The sequence below is a fragment of the Sitophilus oryzae genome, unplaced genomic scaffold (assembly GCF_002938485.1).
Source record: "Sitophilus oryzae breed Bouriz unplaced genomic scaffold, Soryzae_2.0 scaffold_1442_pilon_pilon, whole genome shotgun sequence".
Lineage (NCBI taxonomy): Eukaryota > Metazoa > Arthropoda > Insecta > Coleoptera > Curculionidae > Sitophilus > Sitophilus oryzae.
In genome coordinates this window covers 1097583-1113779 of record NW_022146107.1, presented here as the reverse complement: position 1 = coordinate 1113779, position 16197 = coordinate 1097583, and the positions used below count along the sequence as shown (strand labels likewise).

At 31.7% G+C, this 16197-nt stretch overlaps 1 protein-coding gene across 1 annotated transcript; it reads right to left on the bottom strand.

The window, feature by feature from the left end:
• Positions 1-13080: 13080 nt before the first annotated feature.
• LOC115877202 lies at positions 13081-15876 on the bottom strand. The gene has a single exon (XM_030893360.1). It carries the CDS (start codon positions 15874-15876, stop codon positions 13081-13083), a length of 2796 nt encoding a protein of 931 aa, XP_030749220.1.
• Positions 15877-16197: the final 321 nt, after the last annotated feature.

The following is a 16197-nucleotide window of genomic DNA, read 5'->3' as shown; positions in this document are numbered from 1 at the left end:
TTCCGTCTTGAATTTTCACAACATTGAAGAATTTCTTCTGATTGACTTCAATTTCACAGTTGACAGGTATCTTCACCAATATCGATTCATTGATTTGGAACTGATGATCGGTTTCACATTTGGCGATTAACTTGATTGGCTTGCTGGGCAATATCAAAACAAGTTCTTGAGTGATTTGTTCTGATATGGGATCTTCAATGTTGATCTTCATAGTTGGACAATTATTGATCTGATTGGTTTCTAATAGTTCGATTACGCATTAGTCATCGGGAGGGAATTCTTCTAGACAAAAGTAGACAGTCTTCGATGACTGGACTGGAAAATTGTTTTCTTCTTATTGAAGAAGTATCTTGGAATAAATAGGGTTTGACTTTGGATAATAGGGTAGATATGATAGAAGGATAAGGTTTCTGCCCTCAATATAGGAATATGTATAGCAAATATAATCCTATTATCGATAAATTTAACATCTGTTCCAAGAAATTGATAATACGAAAGTGTATTTCTAAAATTAGGAATGTTCGATTTTTCATAGATGTTCGATAGATATTTTAACATATTGATTAATTCAAAACTCGGAAGTATACTATTATGAAGTGTGTTTACTTTGGCAAATGTAATAGCGGTTTCCAAATTATCTAAGAATATTATTAGATTTTGGCAGTCTAAGTTTAATTGCGTAATTATCCCTTGTAATGATAAATAATCTTGTACATTATTAATAATGTCTTGTACTGATTTTCGAAATAAATTCAAACTTGTTTGAAATGTTTCTTGATTTTTACTTAATATTGACATGGCCTTATTATAATTGACAATTAAATCTTTGGAAAGCGATATTAGTAATTTAAGCTCTTTATTGATACTTTTTTGATTTGTTTGTAGCACAGATATTGCATTATTATAACGTTCTCCGTCGTCTGAATCTAAAGATCCAAATAATCATTTGTTCGCTTTTCCTACTATATTTAATAAAGCTCTTTCTTTGCGAATATGTGGGTGTAGGTTATTTAATTGCTCTGACGTTATTTTTATTAAATACTCCGTTCTAAGAAGTAGGTTTTCAGCTAAACCGTGATAGGAAATGCTGTTAGTAATATTATTAAAATTTAAATGGTTTTTAAGACTTTTAACTAAGAAATACTTTTCTATGTTATTTAGCTTAATTATAATTTCTTTTAAATCTACATAGTGTAAGAAAGTATGGTGATTATACAGGGTGAGTTTCCTACGATGTTCTCTATGGGTATCTCGGAAACTACTGGAGATAGAGAGACGGTTAAATGGGGAAAGAATTGCAGTTTTGTGGGGTCATAAATATGCGCCTTTCGGATTTTTGAAAAAGTTCATGGCTTACTAGATATTCGGAAAAACACAAATTTCGGCTATTTTAAAAATTGTCACTAATTCCATTATAATAAAAAAAAATTGTGCGACTCAATTTGACCGCATTTTCAGGCTCCAGAAGAGAGCTGTTCGATATTCACTGGAACTAAACAGCAGAACTCATTGCCGGGACTTTTTTAAAAAATTAAAAATATTGACTCTTCCTTCCTTATTTATATTCGAATCCGTTTGCCTAATACGTAAACATGTATCAGCTTCTCAAGAAAGGCCATCTCACACTTATCCACTCAGGAATGCGGAGCAAGATCTTTATCTACCTACCCCACGCTCAGAGTTGGTTAAAAGTTCAATATTATACAACTCGAAAAAAATGCACAATCACCTGCCATTTGAAATCAAATCCATAACATCATTTTTTTTCATTTCGCAAAGCATTGAACTCTTATTTACTAGACAAGGCTTTCTACGCCGTAAATGAATTATATTTTGAAAATCAAATTTGATCTTGTAAACACTGGTCTAATGTTTGCTATTGCTATATTTACTAATGACATCGAAATGAATTTATTTAGAGGTCATTGATATTTTACTATAAACTAGCTAAATATTTTTGAATATTATTTTTATTTTTTGTTCTTTGACATTATAAACATTTATAATTTTAAATGGAAACCATAGTTGGCCATGGCTTCATAAAAAGCGCCATTTCTTAAGCTTTTCAGGGATATAAGCTATAATATGTTATAGCCAATTCTTATCATTTTTAAACAATTTCACTTAGTTAGCCATGGAAACAAGTTTAATCGTCTTTGCTCTCATAAATGTGAAGCTGTCACATCCAAACTTTGTAAATTAAAATAAACAAAAATTGTAAATATGAATTTTTCAAATGAAGAAAAGCGTGTAGGATTATTGGTTCAACTTTTCTTGACCATACATTTTCGAGGATACGTTGACCGGTGAATGTTACGTTTTTTAGAGAACGGTTTTCAAGACATGTTCGGAAAGTTAAATTTAGTTAAAGACAATTCTTATCTTTCTTGACTAATTTCACATAGATTGCATAGTATTTTTATTCTGTTATGATTTATAACTTATAAAAAGTCAGAATATATTACTAAACGGTTCTTTACAATTTTCATTACACAAACTACTCGTAAAGTTTAAAAAAATAATATCACTACATACACTTTAAGTTATTTTAGAAAATGTTCAAAAAATCCGCCATTGATTTGAGTTGCATCTTTTTAAAACTGAATTACTACCTATTCTCACAGAAGGACTTAATTAAACTTTTCTCGTACCGCCACTTCGAGTGCCTCTCTTAATTCATTAGTTATTTTGTAAACCATATTGTTAACCATACCGCATAAAAAATTCTAAAATGGATAGGTCAGTTGATCGAGGAGGCCCATTCAATTAGTCCACCTCTTCCTATCCTTGCGTTTGCATAATTATGATATAAATAATTTTTAACATTTCTTTCATTATGAGGGAGTGGGGGGTAGTGTGTCATAATGAAAGTCATGTTGGATTGATGCGCGAGTATCTACGCGCTTTTTTTCATTTGAAAAATTCATATTTACAATTTTTGTTTATTTTAATTTACAAAGTTTGGATGTGACAGCTTCACATTTCTGAGAGCAACTGCGATTGAACTTGTTTCCATGGCTAACTAAGTGAAATTGTTTAAAAATTATAAGAATTGGCTATAACTCAGTAATTTTTCGAAGAAAAGATATTATAGCTTATATCACTAAAAAGCTTAAAAAACGGCGCTTTTTATGAAGTCATGGCCAACTATGGTTTCCATTTAAAAAAAACATAAGTTTGTATCATATGTCAAAAATGACAGGCTTTAGAAAAAAGCGGAGGACACGATCTCTTGAAGGATGTGATTATCTACAACTTTTATCTGAAAACTTTTTGTCTAAAATAGCTTATAATGGAATTAGGAACAGTTTTTAAAATAGCCGAAATTTGTTTTTTTCGAAATATCTAGTAATCCATGAACCTTTTCCAAAATCTGAAAGGCGCATATTTATGACCCCATAAAACTGCAATTCTTTCCCCATTTAACCGACTCTCTATCTCCAGTAGTTTCCGAGATACCCATAGAGAACATCGTAGGAAACTCACCCTGTATATAAGTTTTGCATTACCCAAATTTATTGGAAGGATAGGGTTTTCCAATTTGGTAATTTGTATGTCTGTCTCAATCGTTAGACTGGTGAGCAGAAGTACTAGGAACGGCAATGTCAGCATCTTCGGCTTTATTGGTTCCCTGAAAAGATTTTCGTTTATTAATTTTGGGTTTTCTTGCGCTTGCTTCATGATAATTTGTTTTTTCGGTTTTTAACTTTATTTCGGTCTGATCGATTATTTGAATTGGTTTAAATTTTGGTTTATCTTTTGCGCGTACTTTAGTTTGTATATAGGCCGTATTTTGCGATTGAAAATCTGGTGGTTCGGTTCGATTTTCATTTCTTTTGGTGATTATATTTTCTTTTACTTGTTCGTTCACTTCTCTCAGTTTTTCATATAACTTATTAGATGTTTCTTTATGAGATTGTACATAGGATGAAATGATAGCATTATCATTTAGATCGAAAGGATTTACACTTCTAATATGACCTGTAATAACCTCAAATGGTGTGAATTTGGTAACAGTGTGGATAGAGTTATTATATCCCATAACTGCTCTCGTGATTAGTTGTTGACTGGATAGATAATCTTTTTCGTCTTTCAAACAACGATAACTTTCTATTATTGATGAAAGGAAGCGTTCCACAGGTGAGTTAGAGTTGCTGTTTTTAGGAGTCGTAAAGTGTAACTCTATTTTGTACAATTTACAAAAATCTTCTGAGTCCTTATTCTTGAACTATGTGCCTTGATCTGAAGTGATTTTAAAAGGTAATCCATGGTGTGTTATAAATGTATACAAGTTTTCCACTACCTCTGTTCCAGTTATACTCTGTAAAGGATATGCTTGACCGTATCTGGAGAATGAATCTAAGATTGTTAAATACATATTGTGATTGATCTTAAAAGTATCTACGTGTATATGCTCAAAGGGTCTTGATGCTGTTGGCGTTAAGTTAAACTTGATGACAGGTGGGCTTCGATCATATTTGTTCTTTTGACATACCTCACAATTGTTTATGTAATCTGTTACCTCATCTGACATTCTTGGCCAGTAAAATCTTCTACTAACAGCCATTCTTGTCTCATTAATACCTCGGCGGCATGTTTTCGTTGTATGGTAAATTTCAATTTTTCTTTTTGGTCGTTTTCACCCTGTATATCTTCTAGCATATTAGTACAGTGTAGTAATTTAAATGAAGCATTTTTAAAATACGTTTGCGCTGTTACTGAAAACATTCTGGACAAATTTTCATCTCTAAAATAGATCACGTATAATTGATTTGGGGATAAGTAGTCTTTAAAGAATTTAATTATAAAGGGAATAGGTACTCTACTTGGTATAGTTACGTACATTCTGTTGTTAGTGGAATATTTTTTCTCTTCTTATATTAAAATCGTTTATCTCTCCGTGAGTTATGACTACTTGGTTTTTATATGTATTTATGGGTCGCTATGTAATAGGCATATCTAACACTGGGTTTTCCGCTGATGAATGTTTGATGAAACAGTTTCTAAGTCCGTTTCAGGTCTCGTAGGTGGTTCTATGACTATTTTGTCAGGTGAATCTGTTCTTTCAGGTAGATTTCTTCTTTCAGTTTGATCTAAAGGTTCTCGTATACCTTGACTTGTTGACGTGTCAGGCGGATTTGTTCTTTCAGGTAAATCTCTTCTTTCAGGTAGATTTCTTCTTTCAGGTAGATCTGGCTGACTTATAACTTGACTTGTAGGTGGTTTTATTTGTATATCCGATATTATATTTATTTTTGGTGGTAAAACTTCGATAAAAGGCTCTGGTCCTAAATTAGCTAAGTTTTGGTCATTTATAATAAAATCTCTAATAATTTCGTCGCTGTCTCCTAAGTTGTTGTCAATAGATTCGGTTTCTACTGCGTTACAATTAATAGAATTTTCCGAAAAAGCTTCAGTTTTGGTAAAATTATTTTTTAAATTTTCGTTTGCACAAAAATTAATTTTTGGTGTTTTCGGATCAAATACAAGCCGGGAAACTGTATAAACTATTTCCTTCGAGTACGCTTTTGACTGGCTTCCAAGTCTCGTACTTTTGAGCTCTTAGTGACAGCAGCTCTTTTAGATGGTGGTTTCCTATCTACAGAAGGTTCTACAGTAGTATTGGTCATAACCGAAGACCCAGCAGGTACATCGGCAGTAGAAGTTTCCATAACAATAGATGTTGGCTTCTTTTCCTGATGCATTATTAAAGGATTAATATAATTTCTAACAAAGCACTTCAATTCAACTGGTTCATCACTAGCGTGCATGGTTTTCCAAGTTGCTCGTGCTACATGTGGATACAAACCACATGGGACACATTTCTTTCCATTCTGATGATTACACTTCGTAAGAGGAACTACTCTGTGGATATTGGCACAGCGAATGCAATTAATCAGACGGCAATATTTATATCTATACGCTGGGTTAAACAATTTATTCTGCTCCAAATATAAATTTTGAGCTAGAGTAGACAAACTCCTAGCTTTTGCAACAGATCCTTTAAACTTATTGAATACATCAATAGGAACTGGATAAGTCGGCTTTTCATTTTGTCCTGACCTATTCTGAGTTGAGGAGCGAGCGGGTTTCATGCAAAACAGGATTTGAAGAAACAGAGACATCATTTTCCACAGCTCCACCCATGTCTATCGATTTTACTTGGGCAATTTTCGCGCGTGCTGTTGTTTTGTTGATATTATCATCAGTCAATAAATCAAACAGTATAGACACTAGTCTCGTTGCAATGACTATATTAGTACCTATTCTTTCTTTGAGTACATCATACAGAATAGTACTCAAAACTTTATCACTTAGCGCAACGTAATTGGTATCTTGATAAACTCTATAAGCGAATTCTCGTTCATTGACTCAAAGTCTGAACGGTCGACAGAGTCTTTCAATGAAAGCAAAATTCGTTGAAAGGACTTCATATCAAAATCCAATATCTTTTCAAAGGAAATTTTAAAATGGAACGGTAGTTAACTGGAACTCCAAGTTAAAATTGGTGTTTTCGGATACTTTAGAGAAATTTCGAAAGTTGGTCCTCTTAATTTGCTATTTGTTAAATCAATGAATGTTTTCAAATTTATTAAATCCTTCATTCCGATTACACCGTCCAAAAATTCGTGGAATTCAAGAAGAATATAGTCTATATTGTAGTTAGTTTTTAATTCTGAGAAAGCAGGGATTCTCGCTTGAAAGTGAGTGTTTTTTCTTCCCACGGCGCGACGGTTTTAATTACATTATTCTCGCGATATATGCATTGAGGATAATATTTCTCGGCAATGCTTGGTCTTAATATAGATCTTGAACTACCGGTGTCGATTAAAAGTTTAATATTTGGATTTAATATTTCGATATACGGTAATGAATTACTTGATGTGATATTAATTTCTATCAAATTTGGAATTTTGTTGGGCCTGGTATTCAAAAATTTTGATTTTGCTCGTAAAATTCAGTGTCATCTTGGATTTGATTTTGATTATAGTGATAAGATTCATTATACGATTCAGGATCGATGTACTGATACTCATAACGAACAGCATCTGGATTATAATCTGAATAAAGAGTATCTTCTTCATATTCATTATTATGAAGTTCCTCGAAAATGAAATCTGGTTTTTGATTGGGATTTGGATTATGGAAATAATTAAAATTATTTCTGAAGGGTTCTAGTATCGGTTGTTGTTTAGAAAAACCGTTACTGTTTTTTACACTTATTGACATAGGTGTAGGCTTTGTCATTTGACTAGGTGGTATTGGTTTTGGTTTGAAGACATTTTGGTTTTGGGGTGGTCCAAAGACTTCATGATTAGTTGGGTATCTTTTAGGTTGTTGTCAATCGTTTGAATGTTAATTGGCTGTGATGGCCATTGATATTTATTTTGGCGATTAAAATTATTAAATTGATTATTTGGGTTGTTAAAATTTGGTTGATTGAAATTGGGTTGATTAAAATTTGGTTGTTTGTTAAAATGATTATTTTGAGAATGATTTAAATGTCCATAGAGAGATTCAAAATTCTCAAACTCTACCACATAAGCCATTGCATCTTCCAGCGTTTCTAAATTTTTTAGATGCATATTATTTTTTAAAATTCCGGTACATCCGGCTATGAAAGTGTTTAATGCTGTTTTTTCATAATAGCTTATATGACATAGTTTTTCGTTTTCATTTAAATTTGTGTCATTACTTATACGTTGCGCTACGTTGCTACGAAGTAATTGTAATCGATTTTCAAATTGTAAAAGATGTTCATTTTTTGTGGTTTGGCTCGTGTGAGCTCTTGTACTAAACAATAGGTGTTTCGTCTGTCAGAAAAACATTGTAACAAGGCGATTTTCATTGCGTTCCATGTTCTAATTTCTGATCGATTTCCGATCATAAATTCCGCTTTGCCCGTTAGCTTTTCTTGTAAACAGTCAAATATATGTGAGTCTAATTCCGCGTTTCTTAATGCAGAATATGTGTCTACTAGTTTTGTACATTTTAAAATAAATTTATTTAGTGTATTGCTATCACCGTCAAAAGATTTGATATTGTCTAATTTTGATTTAAATAGATGCCAATCGATAGCAATTTGACCTTGATTTTCATTAGGCATTTTTCTTGTTCTTTCTAAATTAAATTTAAGAGTTTTAAATGATTCTACAAGTTTATCTATTTCTGATGCCAATTTTTTTCTTCGTTACTTTATCGTTTGTCACTTAAATTATTTAGATGTTAAAAATAATAGAGTAATAATTATTTTTGTATTTAGTGTCACTTAAATTGTTTATTATATTAAAAGTAAATTTTTCTTTTTTTTCAGAAAAACAAAAGTTTATTCGAAAAAGTAAAAATTTCCCTTTAGAAAATTTGTTCGTATTCTCCGTCAATGATTACGACTCTTCCGTCCTCTAAAACGATTATTAAAATAATGTTTAATTTTATTGTTCTCATAACATTAAACAATATTCTTTTCAATGAATTCTAATTCAAACTTGCGACTTTGAATCAAAATTTTATGAATTAAATCTTTGAAAATATTTTGAAATTATAGCTCTAATTCAAACTTGCGCCTTTGAATCAAAATTAAAATTTCGGTTCCTTAAAAATAAAATGTTTTTGAAATAATAGCTTATATTCAAACTTGCGTCTTTGAATGAAAATTAAAATTTCGGTTTCTTAAAAATAAAATATTTGTATTTGAATATTTTGCGCTACTCAAATAAAATAATAATATTTTTCCTAGCCTAAAAATTAATCAATAAACTTTTTATTTGTATATTTTACTTTCTATTTTCTCTGAAATAGCTTTCGTTTTGTTTTTTTTTTCTTATTTCTACTTGTTTTTGCCTCCTATAGGCTGAACTAAATCTAATTTGCCCTAACTATTCCTATTGACGGCCTTAAACAGAGGATCAATAGGGTAAAAGGAAATGGCACTAACCTTAGGTTTTTCCAGTCCCTTTCCGACCCCTTGCTTGTTGTGGTTGCTGCTGCGTCTTCTTCTTCGTCTAGGTTCTTTTCGGATCACACTGGCGGATTTGAAAACCCGAGTAGGATTTCTCTCGATATACAGTCGAATTTTTAATGAAAACACTATCGTGTTATCCTACCGACTGCGCCACTTAAATCGTTCGACGGCAGAAGTTCGTTTTTAAAAATTTATTTATTTTCAAAAACTTAGAAGCTAGTGTACAGTACAACAGAACAAGGAATGATTTAATAATACAATGTGATTTAAAAGTAAACTAGGTTTCCCACGATCTTGCTGAGTTGCAATGTCGATTCCTGGGACCAGAATGATGATGCGCCGGTTCTCATGGGAATGGTCACATAACTATTAAGAACGTTTTTACAGAATTTTATTATTCCGCGAAATAAAAAAGTTATGGGCAATTTTCCAAATGGTAAAAAATTCAAAAAGACCCCGTATCTCAGTTGGTAGTGAAAATATCAACAGGCGGTTAATGTCATTAAACGTGTCTCAGAAATCGAGCCCATAACATCTGTGTCGATTTTGCTCTATCTAGTCAGGAAATAGGGTTTCTCTGTTAAAACAGAATAATTTCGATCACCCTGTACATTGTCTTTTTTTTTGAGGGACCTATAAATAATACAATAAACTTTTGTATAAAGATAACGATTGCTGCATCCTGCATAATCATGAGCAATAACTAAAACGGTTTATTAACAAGTATTCATTTACAAGTACAAGAGTAAATGCAAATATGCATACATATATTTAATAATTAATATCTAGTATAGTAGAAATGAGAAGTAAAATTCATATTTCATGGCAAACGAATAAGAAAAACCAACACTTTGATTAAATTTTTTATAAGTATATATTATGTAGTTTTATTATATTATTATTATTATTTTTTTTTTTTATTATATTATGTAGTTTTTATGACTTACTCAAAACACTTCTTTGTACTGTTCGTTTTTTTTAATTTCTTTGTTAACAGTCTCGCATTTTTCAGTCTGCTGTCTGCTACTGGTACTTGGTTACACTGTATCTTCCCTTCCATTTATTATTTCTACTTCAGTGTCAAAACTTGGAACATGCACTAGAAATAATAATAATCATATATTAGATAATCATTTTTAACAAAACTATATTTTATACCTTCTTCGCTAAATTTTAAAGTTGCTTTCTCCCTCTGTGTGAATCCTTGCTGGTATGATGTATCAGCAATTTTATTATTGCCTACTGATTTCTGCTCTCTCATTAATAAGGAAATTTGAAGAAGCAAATCGTCTAGTTCGTCTATTTCTTCTTCAACTCCAGACCTATTAAAAATAAATTACTAGGTACAAATATTTAAAAAAATAAAACTTACTGGTATAGTTGTTTTTTTTTTCTTTGTTAAGAAATTTATTCAGTAAATTTCTTATTCTGTCTTTTAATGCTCTAATAGATATATTTTCCCTGTAATTTGTAAAATGTTAATTTGTATTAAATTCCATCTTTTCGGATCTTCATAGGGATTTTGCACAAAAATTTCCCGCGCCAATGTGACATCGACATCATTTGAAAAATGTGTTCTTTTGTTATTTTTTTCCATTTTGAAAATTGGTAAAAATTTTTAAAGATTGAAGCAGAGCAACAACTGCAGAACTCTGAATAAACTAACACAGGAGGATAGATATTGTACATACCTAAAACGATAAAAAAAAACACCACAAAACTCCATTTTTATTTACATAAGTAAATTCCATGCACATTTTCTAGAAATTGGTATAAAAGCAGAGACAAGAATAATAAAATGCAGAATGTTTATCCAAGACCTTATCTGGAATGCTGTAATCAAAGCAATGTTTGTTATTTTCGTTTATTTGTCTTTTGGAATGCAATAGCCCTCTACTCGATTGTCACGGCTTGAAATGAAAAGCATGTTGTTAATATTTTAAAAAAAAATGTTTTCTATAACTCACGTGACTCATGTTTCCTCTTTCTTTTTCGTTCAGCTTCTGAAGGAGGACCTGCATGAATTCTGTTACTACCTCTTGATAAACCTCTATTTTTGCTCCTGACGATGGATGTAGGCTGAACTTTAATCTTTTTGGAACGAGTGTGTTTTTCAGCTGCAAAATTTAATGCCTGTGCTGGTGTCTGGATTTTGCATAGAATATTATTCAATTTTATCAATGCTGTAGTAGCTTCCGGAGTAGTATTTCTTAAAGATTTTGCTAATCCTTGTAAATTCCGTACGAAACGTTTCTAAAGCTCCTTTGTGATTTTTTACTTAAATCAATTATGTGGGCGTGGAAACTCCGTTGGCGGAATAAAGTCAATGTCAGTATTACAAATTTCAGGATGGTAAGTTTCTTTAAAGTCCCTGTCTTGAAAAAAATATGCGGATACTTCTCCGAGGGTAATGCGAGCTAGTTCAACTTTATTTTTATGTGTTAAAAGTGGTGAATTTTGGAATAAAAATCCGAATTGTAATTGAAGAGCACACAAATGTTTGCAAAATGGTCCACTTGTGCCACTCGGGCAATCGCAAAATCCGATTCCAGTGTTCACGGTGTATAAAAGCGAACTGTCTTTTTCCGATGCTCTATGATATATAGTTTCGGATATTTTAAATATCCTGTCAATTGTCTTTGATCTTGAACAAACATTTTTGTAATCTAATTGTGGCTAACTGCGCCTGGAGTTAGCAAACTCTAATAACCGTCGTTTGTAGCAACATTTAAATGTATTAATAAAGTCTACTAATGCACAAATATTGAAAACTTTACATCGATGTAAAATAACATCCTTAAATATGCGAATTGAGGTTTCCGTATAATTATTTGTATTATTTAAGAGTATTGGGAATCAAAACAATGATTAAATGTCAAACACCAACTATGTCATTCTATCTGTCATAAGTGGTACGCCAAAACCGAACATGGCGCAAGCTCCAAAGTAAACAGAAAAAATTCAAAAATATGTACATATTATAATGCAAAACATAACGATTGTGAGGGGTATTGAAATTAATTTAAGAGTATTAAACCAAAAGACATTTCTTTACTAAAAGATTAAAAGTATTAAGTAAAACGTCAAATGTCAACTAGGTGTGGCGCGCAAGCTCCAACAGAAATTTTTTTAAAAATATATACAAGGACAATAGCCCATCGTTTAACTTCGGTAAACATCGCTGCAGTCAAACGTCAAAATCAGCGCGCCAAAAAAAAACTAGGTGTGACGGCGGCAGAAATAAACAGAAAAATTACAGCAAGAGTATACCCACAAAAACCCTTTGTAATGTAAAAAAACTTTAATATTTATCGAAACGAAGAAAATTAATTTAAGAGTATTAAATCAAAATACAAAGCGTATTACTAAAAATGCATACTCACGAGGTTTATATGTATTATTATCCAGTCACTCAACATATACACTGATGCCCTTTTTCTTCTTCAATAGCCCTTTTCACTAAACGCACTGAAAATACACAGTAAATTTCTTGATGCAGTACCATGAAAAGTTAGAAACAAACTGATGATTTTGTAGCTAAAAATATAATGTGAAGGCCGAATGACAGACAGGAAACTGATAATACCATTACTTGGAATATACGAGGTGTGTAGAATAAGGTTAATATACGGGGTGTGTAGAATAAGGTTAATATACGAGGTGTGTAGCTAATTTAGTTGATTGCTTTTATAATAATTTTACTACAAAAACAATCTTAAGCCCCAACGCCGCGTCAAGGCATAGCTACATTGTTGGGGACACATTCACACACTCATTCACTCCAAACAAATTACTAGGAGTAGGCAGCACGAGCACAGATCTAAAAATTAATCCAGACGGCTCTTTAATTCGCCAATAAAATCTAGGTGGTTCATTATTTTAAATAAAATTTGTATATAGGCAACTATACCAACACAAATCTAAAGTTTAATTCACCTAAAATATTTATTATTATTTTTTTTATTATTTTTTTTTATTTTTTATTTTTTTATTTATTTGTTATTACCATTTATTTTTTTTTTCATATTATTTTTTATATTTTTTAACTAATAATAATTTGTTTTTAATTATACACATGCACACGCCATTCACACATACAAACATACATATATAATAAACTAAGTATCCATTATGGAGCAATGTCCATGCGGCAAAGTCTGAACAGAGCCCTTAATTAGATGTCTCTTATCGTCATGGGGACTTAACCCAATTTTCGACTGCTTTATGGTATAAATATTATGCTTACTAGATCGTATTAACGTTTGCAAAATTATTTTTTCATTACAACTCTTCAAACAGTCAACGTAATCATCAAATGTAATACAATTTTTAATAACAGATTTTTTAACCCCCTTAATCTTTTTTGTTAAACCAATGTTTTTCAGATAATTTTCAATTTCTTGTTGTTCTTCCCCCTTTTTTTCAAATGCGATTTCTTTCTGTTCTAGCTCCATAGGTGTATAATATAATTTCGTTGCATACATTTTAGATCGAAGGCCAACAAAATGGGTCATAATACGTCCGTTATTTTCATGCTTCATCATACCGAGAATTTTTTTATTTATTAGAGGAATACTATAAATATTATCTGGAGAGTAGTCGCTGGTGTCAAAGTACAGCGAACAATCTCGTTTCATTACATCATAGACGTCTTGATTTTTAATTTCATAAATCAGCGAATCGGTATCAGTATAAAGAGCGGTACAATCGGAAAAAGTTTTTTTCATATAATTATAATGGAAATCATAAATTGTGGTTTTTGCCAAATCCAAAATACACATTCCCACATAAATTGGCTTATTAAAATATATTTCAGATTTAGATAATTCAATTATTATAAGGTTTTCATTAATTATGGTGCTGCTTTTAAATTCAGGCCGCGAAATTAACGATTCCGCCCCGTATCGACCTTCCCACATTGTTATAAGTTTAACAGAAGAATGTTTCCGGATATTTTCCATGGTTTTACCGAAAACCGCGTTGTTCATCAATTTAAACAAATTCTTTTCAAAATCATTTTTTGAAGCTTGCCTGAGCCGAGTGTTTAAATCAATATAGGATTTTAACCAGGGAAATTGATTAAATTCTAAAACACGATGAATTTTTCTTACTCTAACACCTAAAGCTAATGCTTGTTGTAAATTTTTATAGCGAACAACATATTCTTTTTTATCATATAACGTGGCTAATAATTTGGAATTTTTAGAGCCTTTAGGTATATCATGTTCAGGACAAGGGGGTAGATCAGAAAAGAAATCATGCACCTCGGATGGAATATACAGGTCGACTTCTAATATATATCCCTTATTTGACTTATTGCTAATATTCTGAATATTTAAGTTTGAAATTTCATTTTCGATAAGCCATTTAAAACCGCCATATGGAAGGTATTGTGACATAGCCCACCCGTATTGATTATTAATATCGAAATACATAAGATAGGTTTCGTCTTTAGAGGGATCGTACGACGGAATGTACTTATTGTTTGCTTCAGCGTACCTTTTCGAGCATTGACTCAGACCACCCCGAATTCCCTTTTCAATGAAGAGTACCATATCCAAATCTGTAAGGAGTTCAAGTTTTTTAATATCAGATTTCCTCATTTGAAATAACATACATTGCCAAGCGTATCCGGGAAGAGTATAAGTGTGAGCTGGATCCAAACAATAAGTTTTATGAGATGTGGTTCTAAACTGCTCAAAAACGTCAGCTAACAACAAAATATCTACTTTCATATATAGTTCTGAATAATCACGCATATTTTGACAATTAAAAATATTCCAAACTGTTTTAGCATGCGCATAATCTTTATCATTGATATATGAATCATTTAATTTATTGTAAAAGGCAGGTTTAGGAGGTAGTTGAGTTTCATTTAGTTTATTCCACCCATCCATGAAATCATATGGGAAAGTACCTTTACGAGTGAGCAAACTAAAGTGTTCTTCGTTTAAGTGGGGAAATATGGATTTTAGAATGGGATATTCCGAAAGATTAGAAGCTAAAGTATCCAGGCTGGATGCCATGAATCGAAAACTGTCCAAAAACCTAAATTGAACTGAATTTCCGGGCACATGTTTAGTTACTGATATATATTTTTCTTTATTGACGGGCAATACATCAATTGATCCTTCTACTTCTGCCAGGGCTTTAATCAGCAGATGTCCGTCGTACGAACTAAAGTTGTGGAATAAAACAGGAACTATATGTTTATCTTGAAAATTTAAATTGCATTTTTCATGGGCCGCACCTCGATATCTCCCCGTTAGATGGCAGTGATCTCTAACTTTTTTATCATCGCTATTAAAAGGAGATTCACATATATGACATAATTTAGAATTTAAAAAAGCTCGCGTCTGTTCAGGAGTAAGCATATCCATTGGCAGATCGCAAAGGAAAACCGTTTCCACATTTTCAGCGAAATCAAACAGTTCTTTAACAAACCATTCAATACAGTCCGGTCCTGTGTACGATTTATAAAACGAGAGCGAATCATCGTAATCACATTTAACATAGTATCCTACGCTAAACGGTATATGTGTTTGGTATTTTTGAGTGTTTTTAGTTTTGTTATCTTCGGTGGGTATTAAAAGGCATTCAGAGTCGGCATAAATTGTGAAAGGAACTTTAGTTTTAAATGAAAAATCTATAAATTCAATCCACTTTTTATCGTTTTGTGGAAGTTTTGGAAGAGGGCCACTATTATGGTTTATACAGTCTTTTAAATGTAAATTTAATTTGTCTTCATCATAGAAATAGTGAAGACACCTGTCACATATAATTTTTTTTCCATGTTTCTTGTTTATCTGGCTTGAAACTAAACGCGATAAATTTTTGATCCATACATAATGAAATTTAACGGGGGTAAATATTTCCTCTTCGTTATCTGAACTGAAATAATTATCTTGTATCATAAGGAGATTGATATGCCGTTCTAGTTTATTTTTAGTTAGATGAGTAGGAATAACGTTGAAACTTTTATTTAATTGTTCCAACCTGTATACATTAATAGATAAATTATTTTGTTTTTCAAATCGCGGAATTTGTTTAAGAGTCATAGGAAACTGAATGCCTTTTAAATTTAGTACTTTTTGAGGATTTGGGTACGATGAAGTTCTATTTGCAACTTCTGAAGGTGCAGGATACAGATATGATAGTACGGCCCACGCAAAACACATATCATCGGAATTTTGGACATTTACACAAGCTTTTTTTCTTTTAATTTGTGTGGGAAG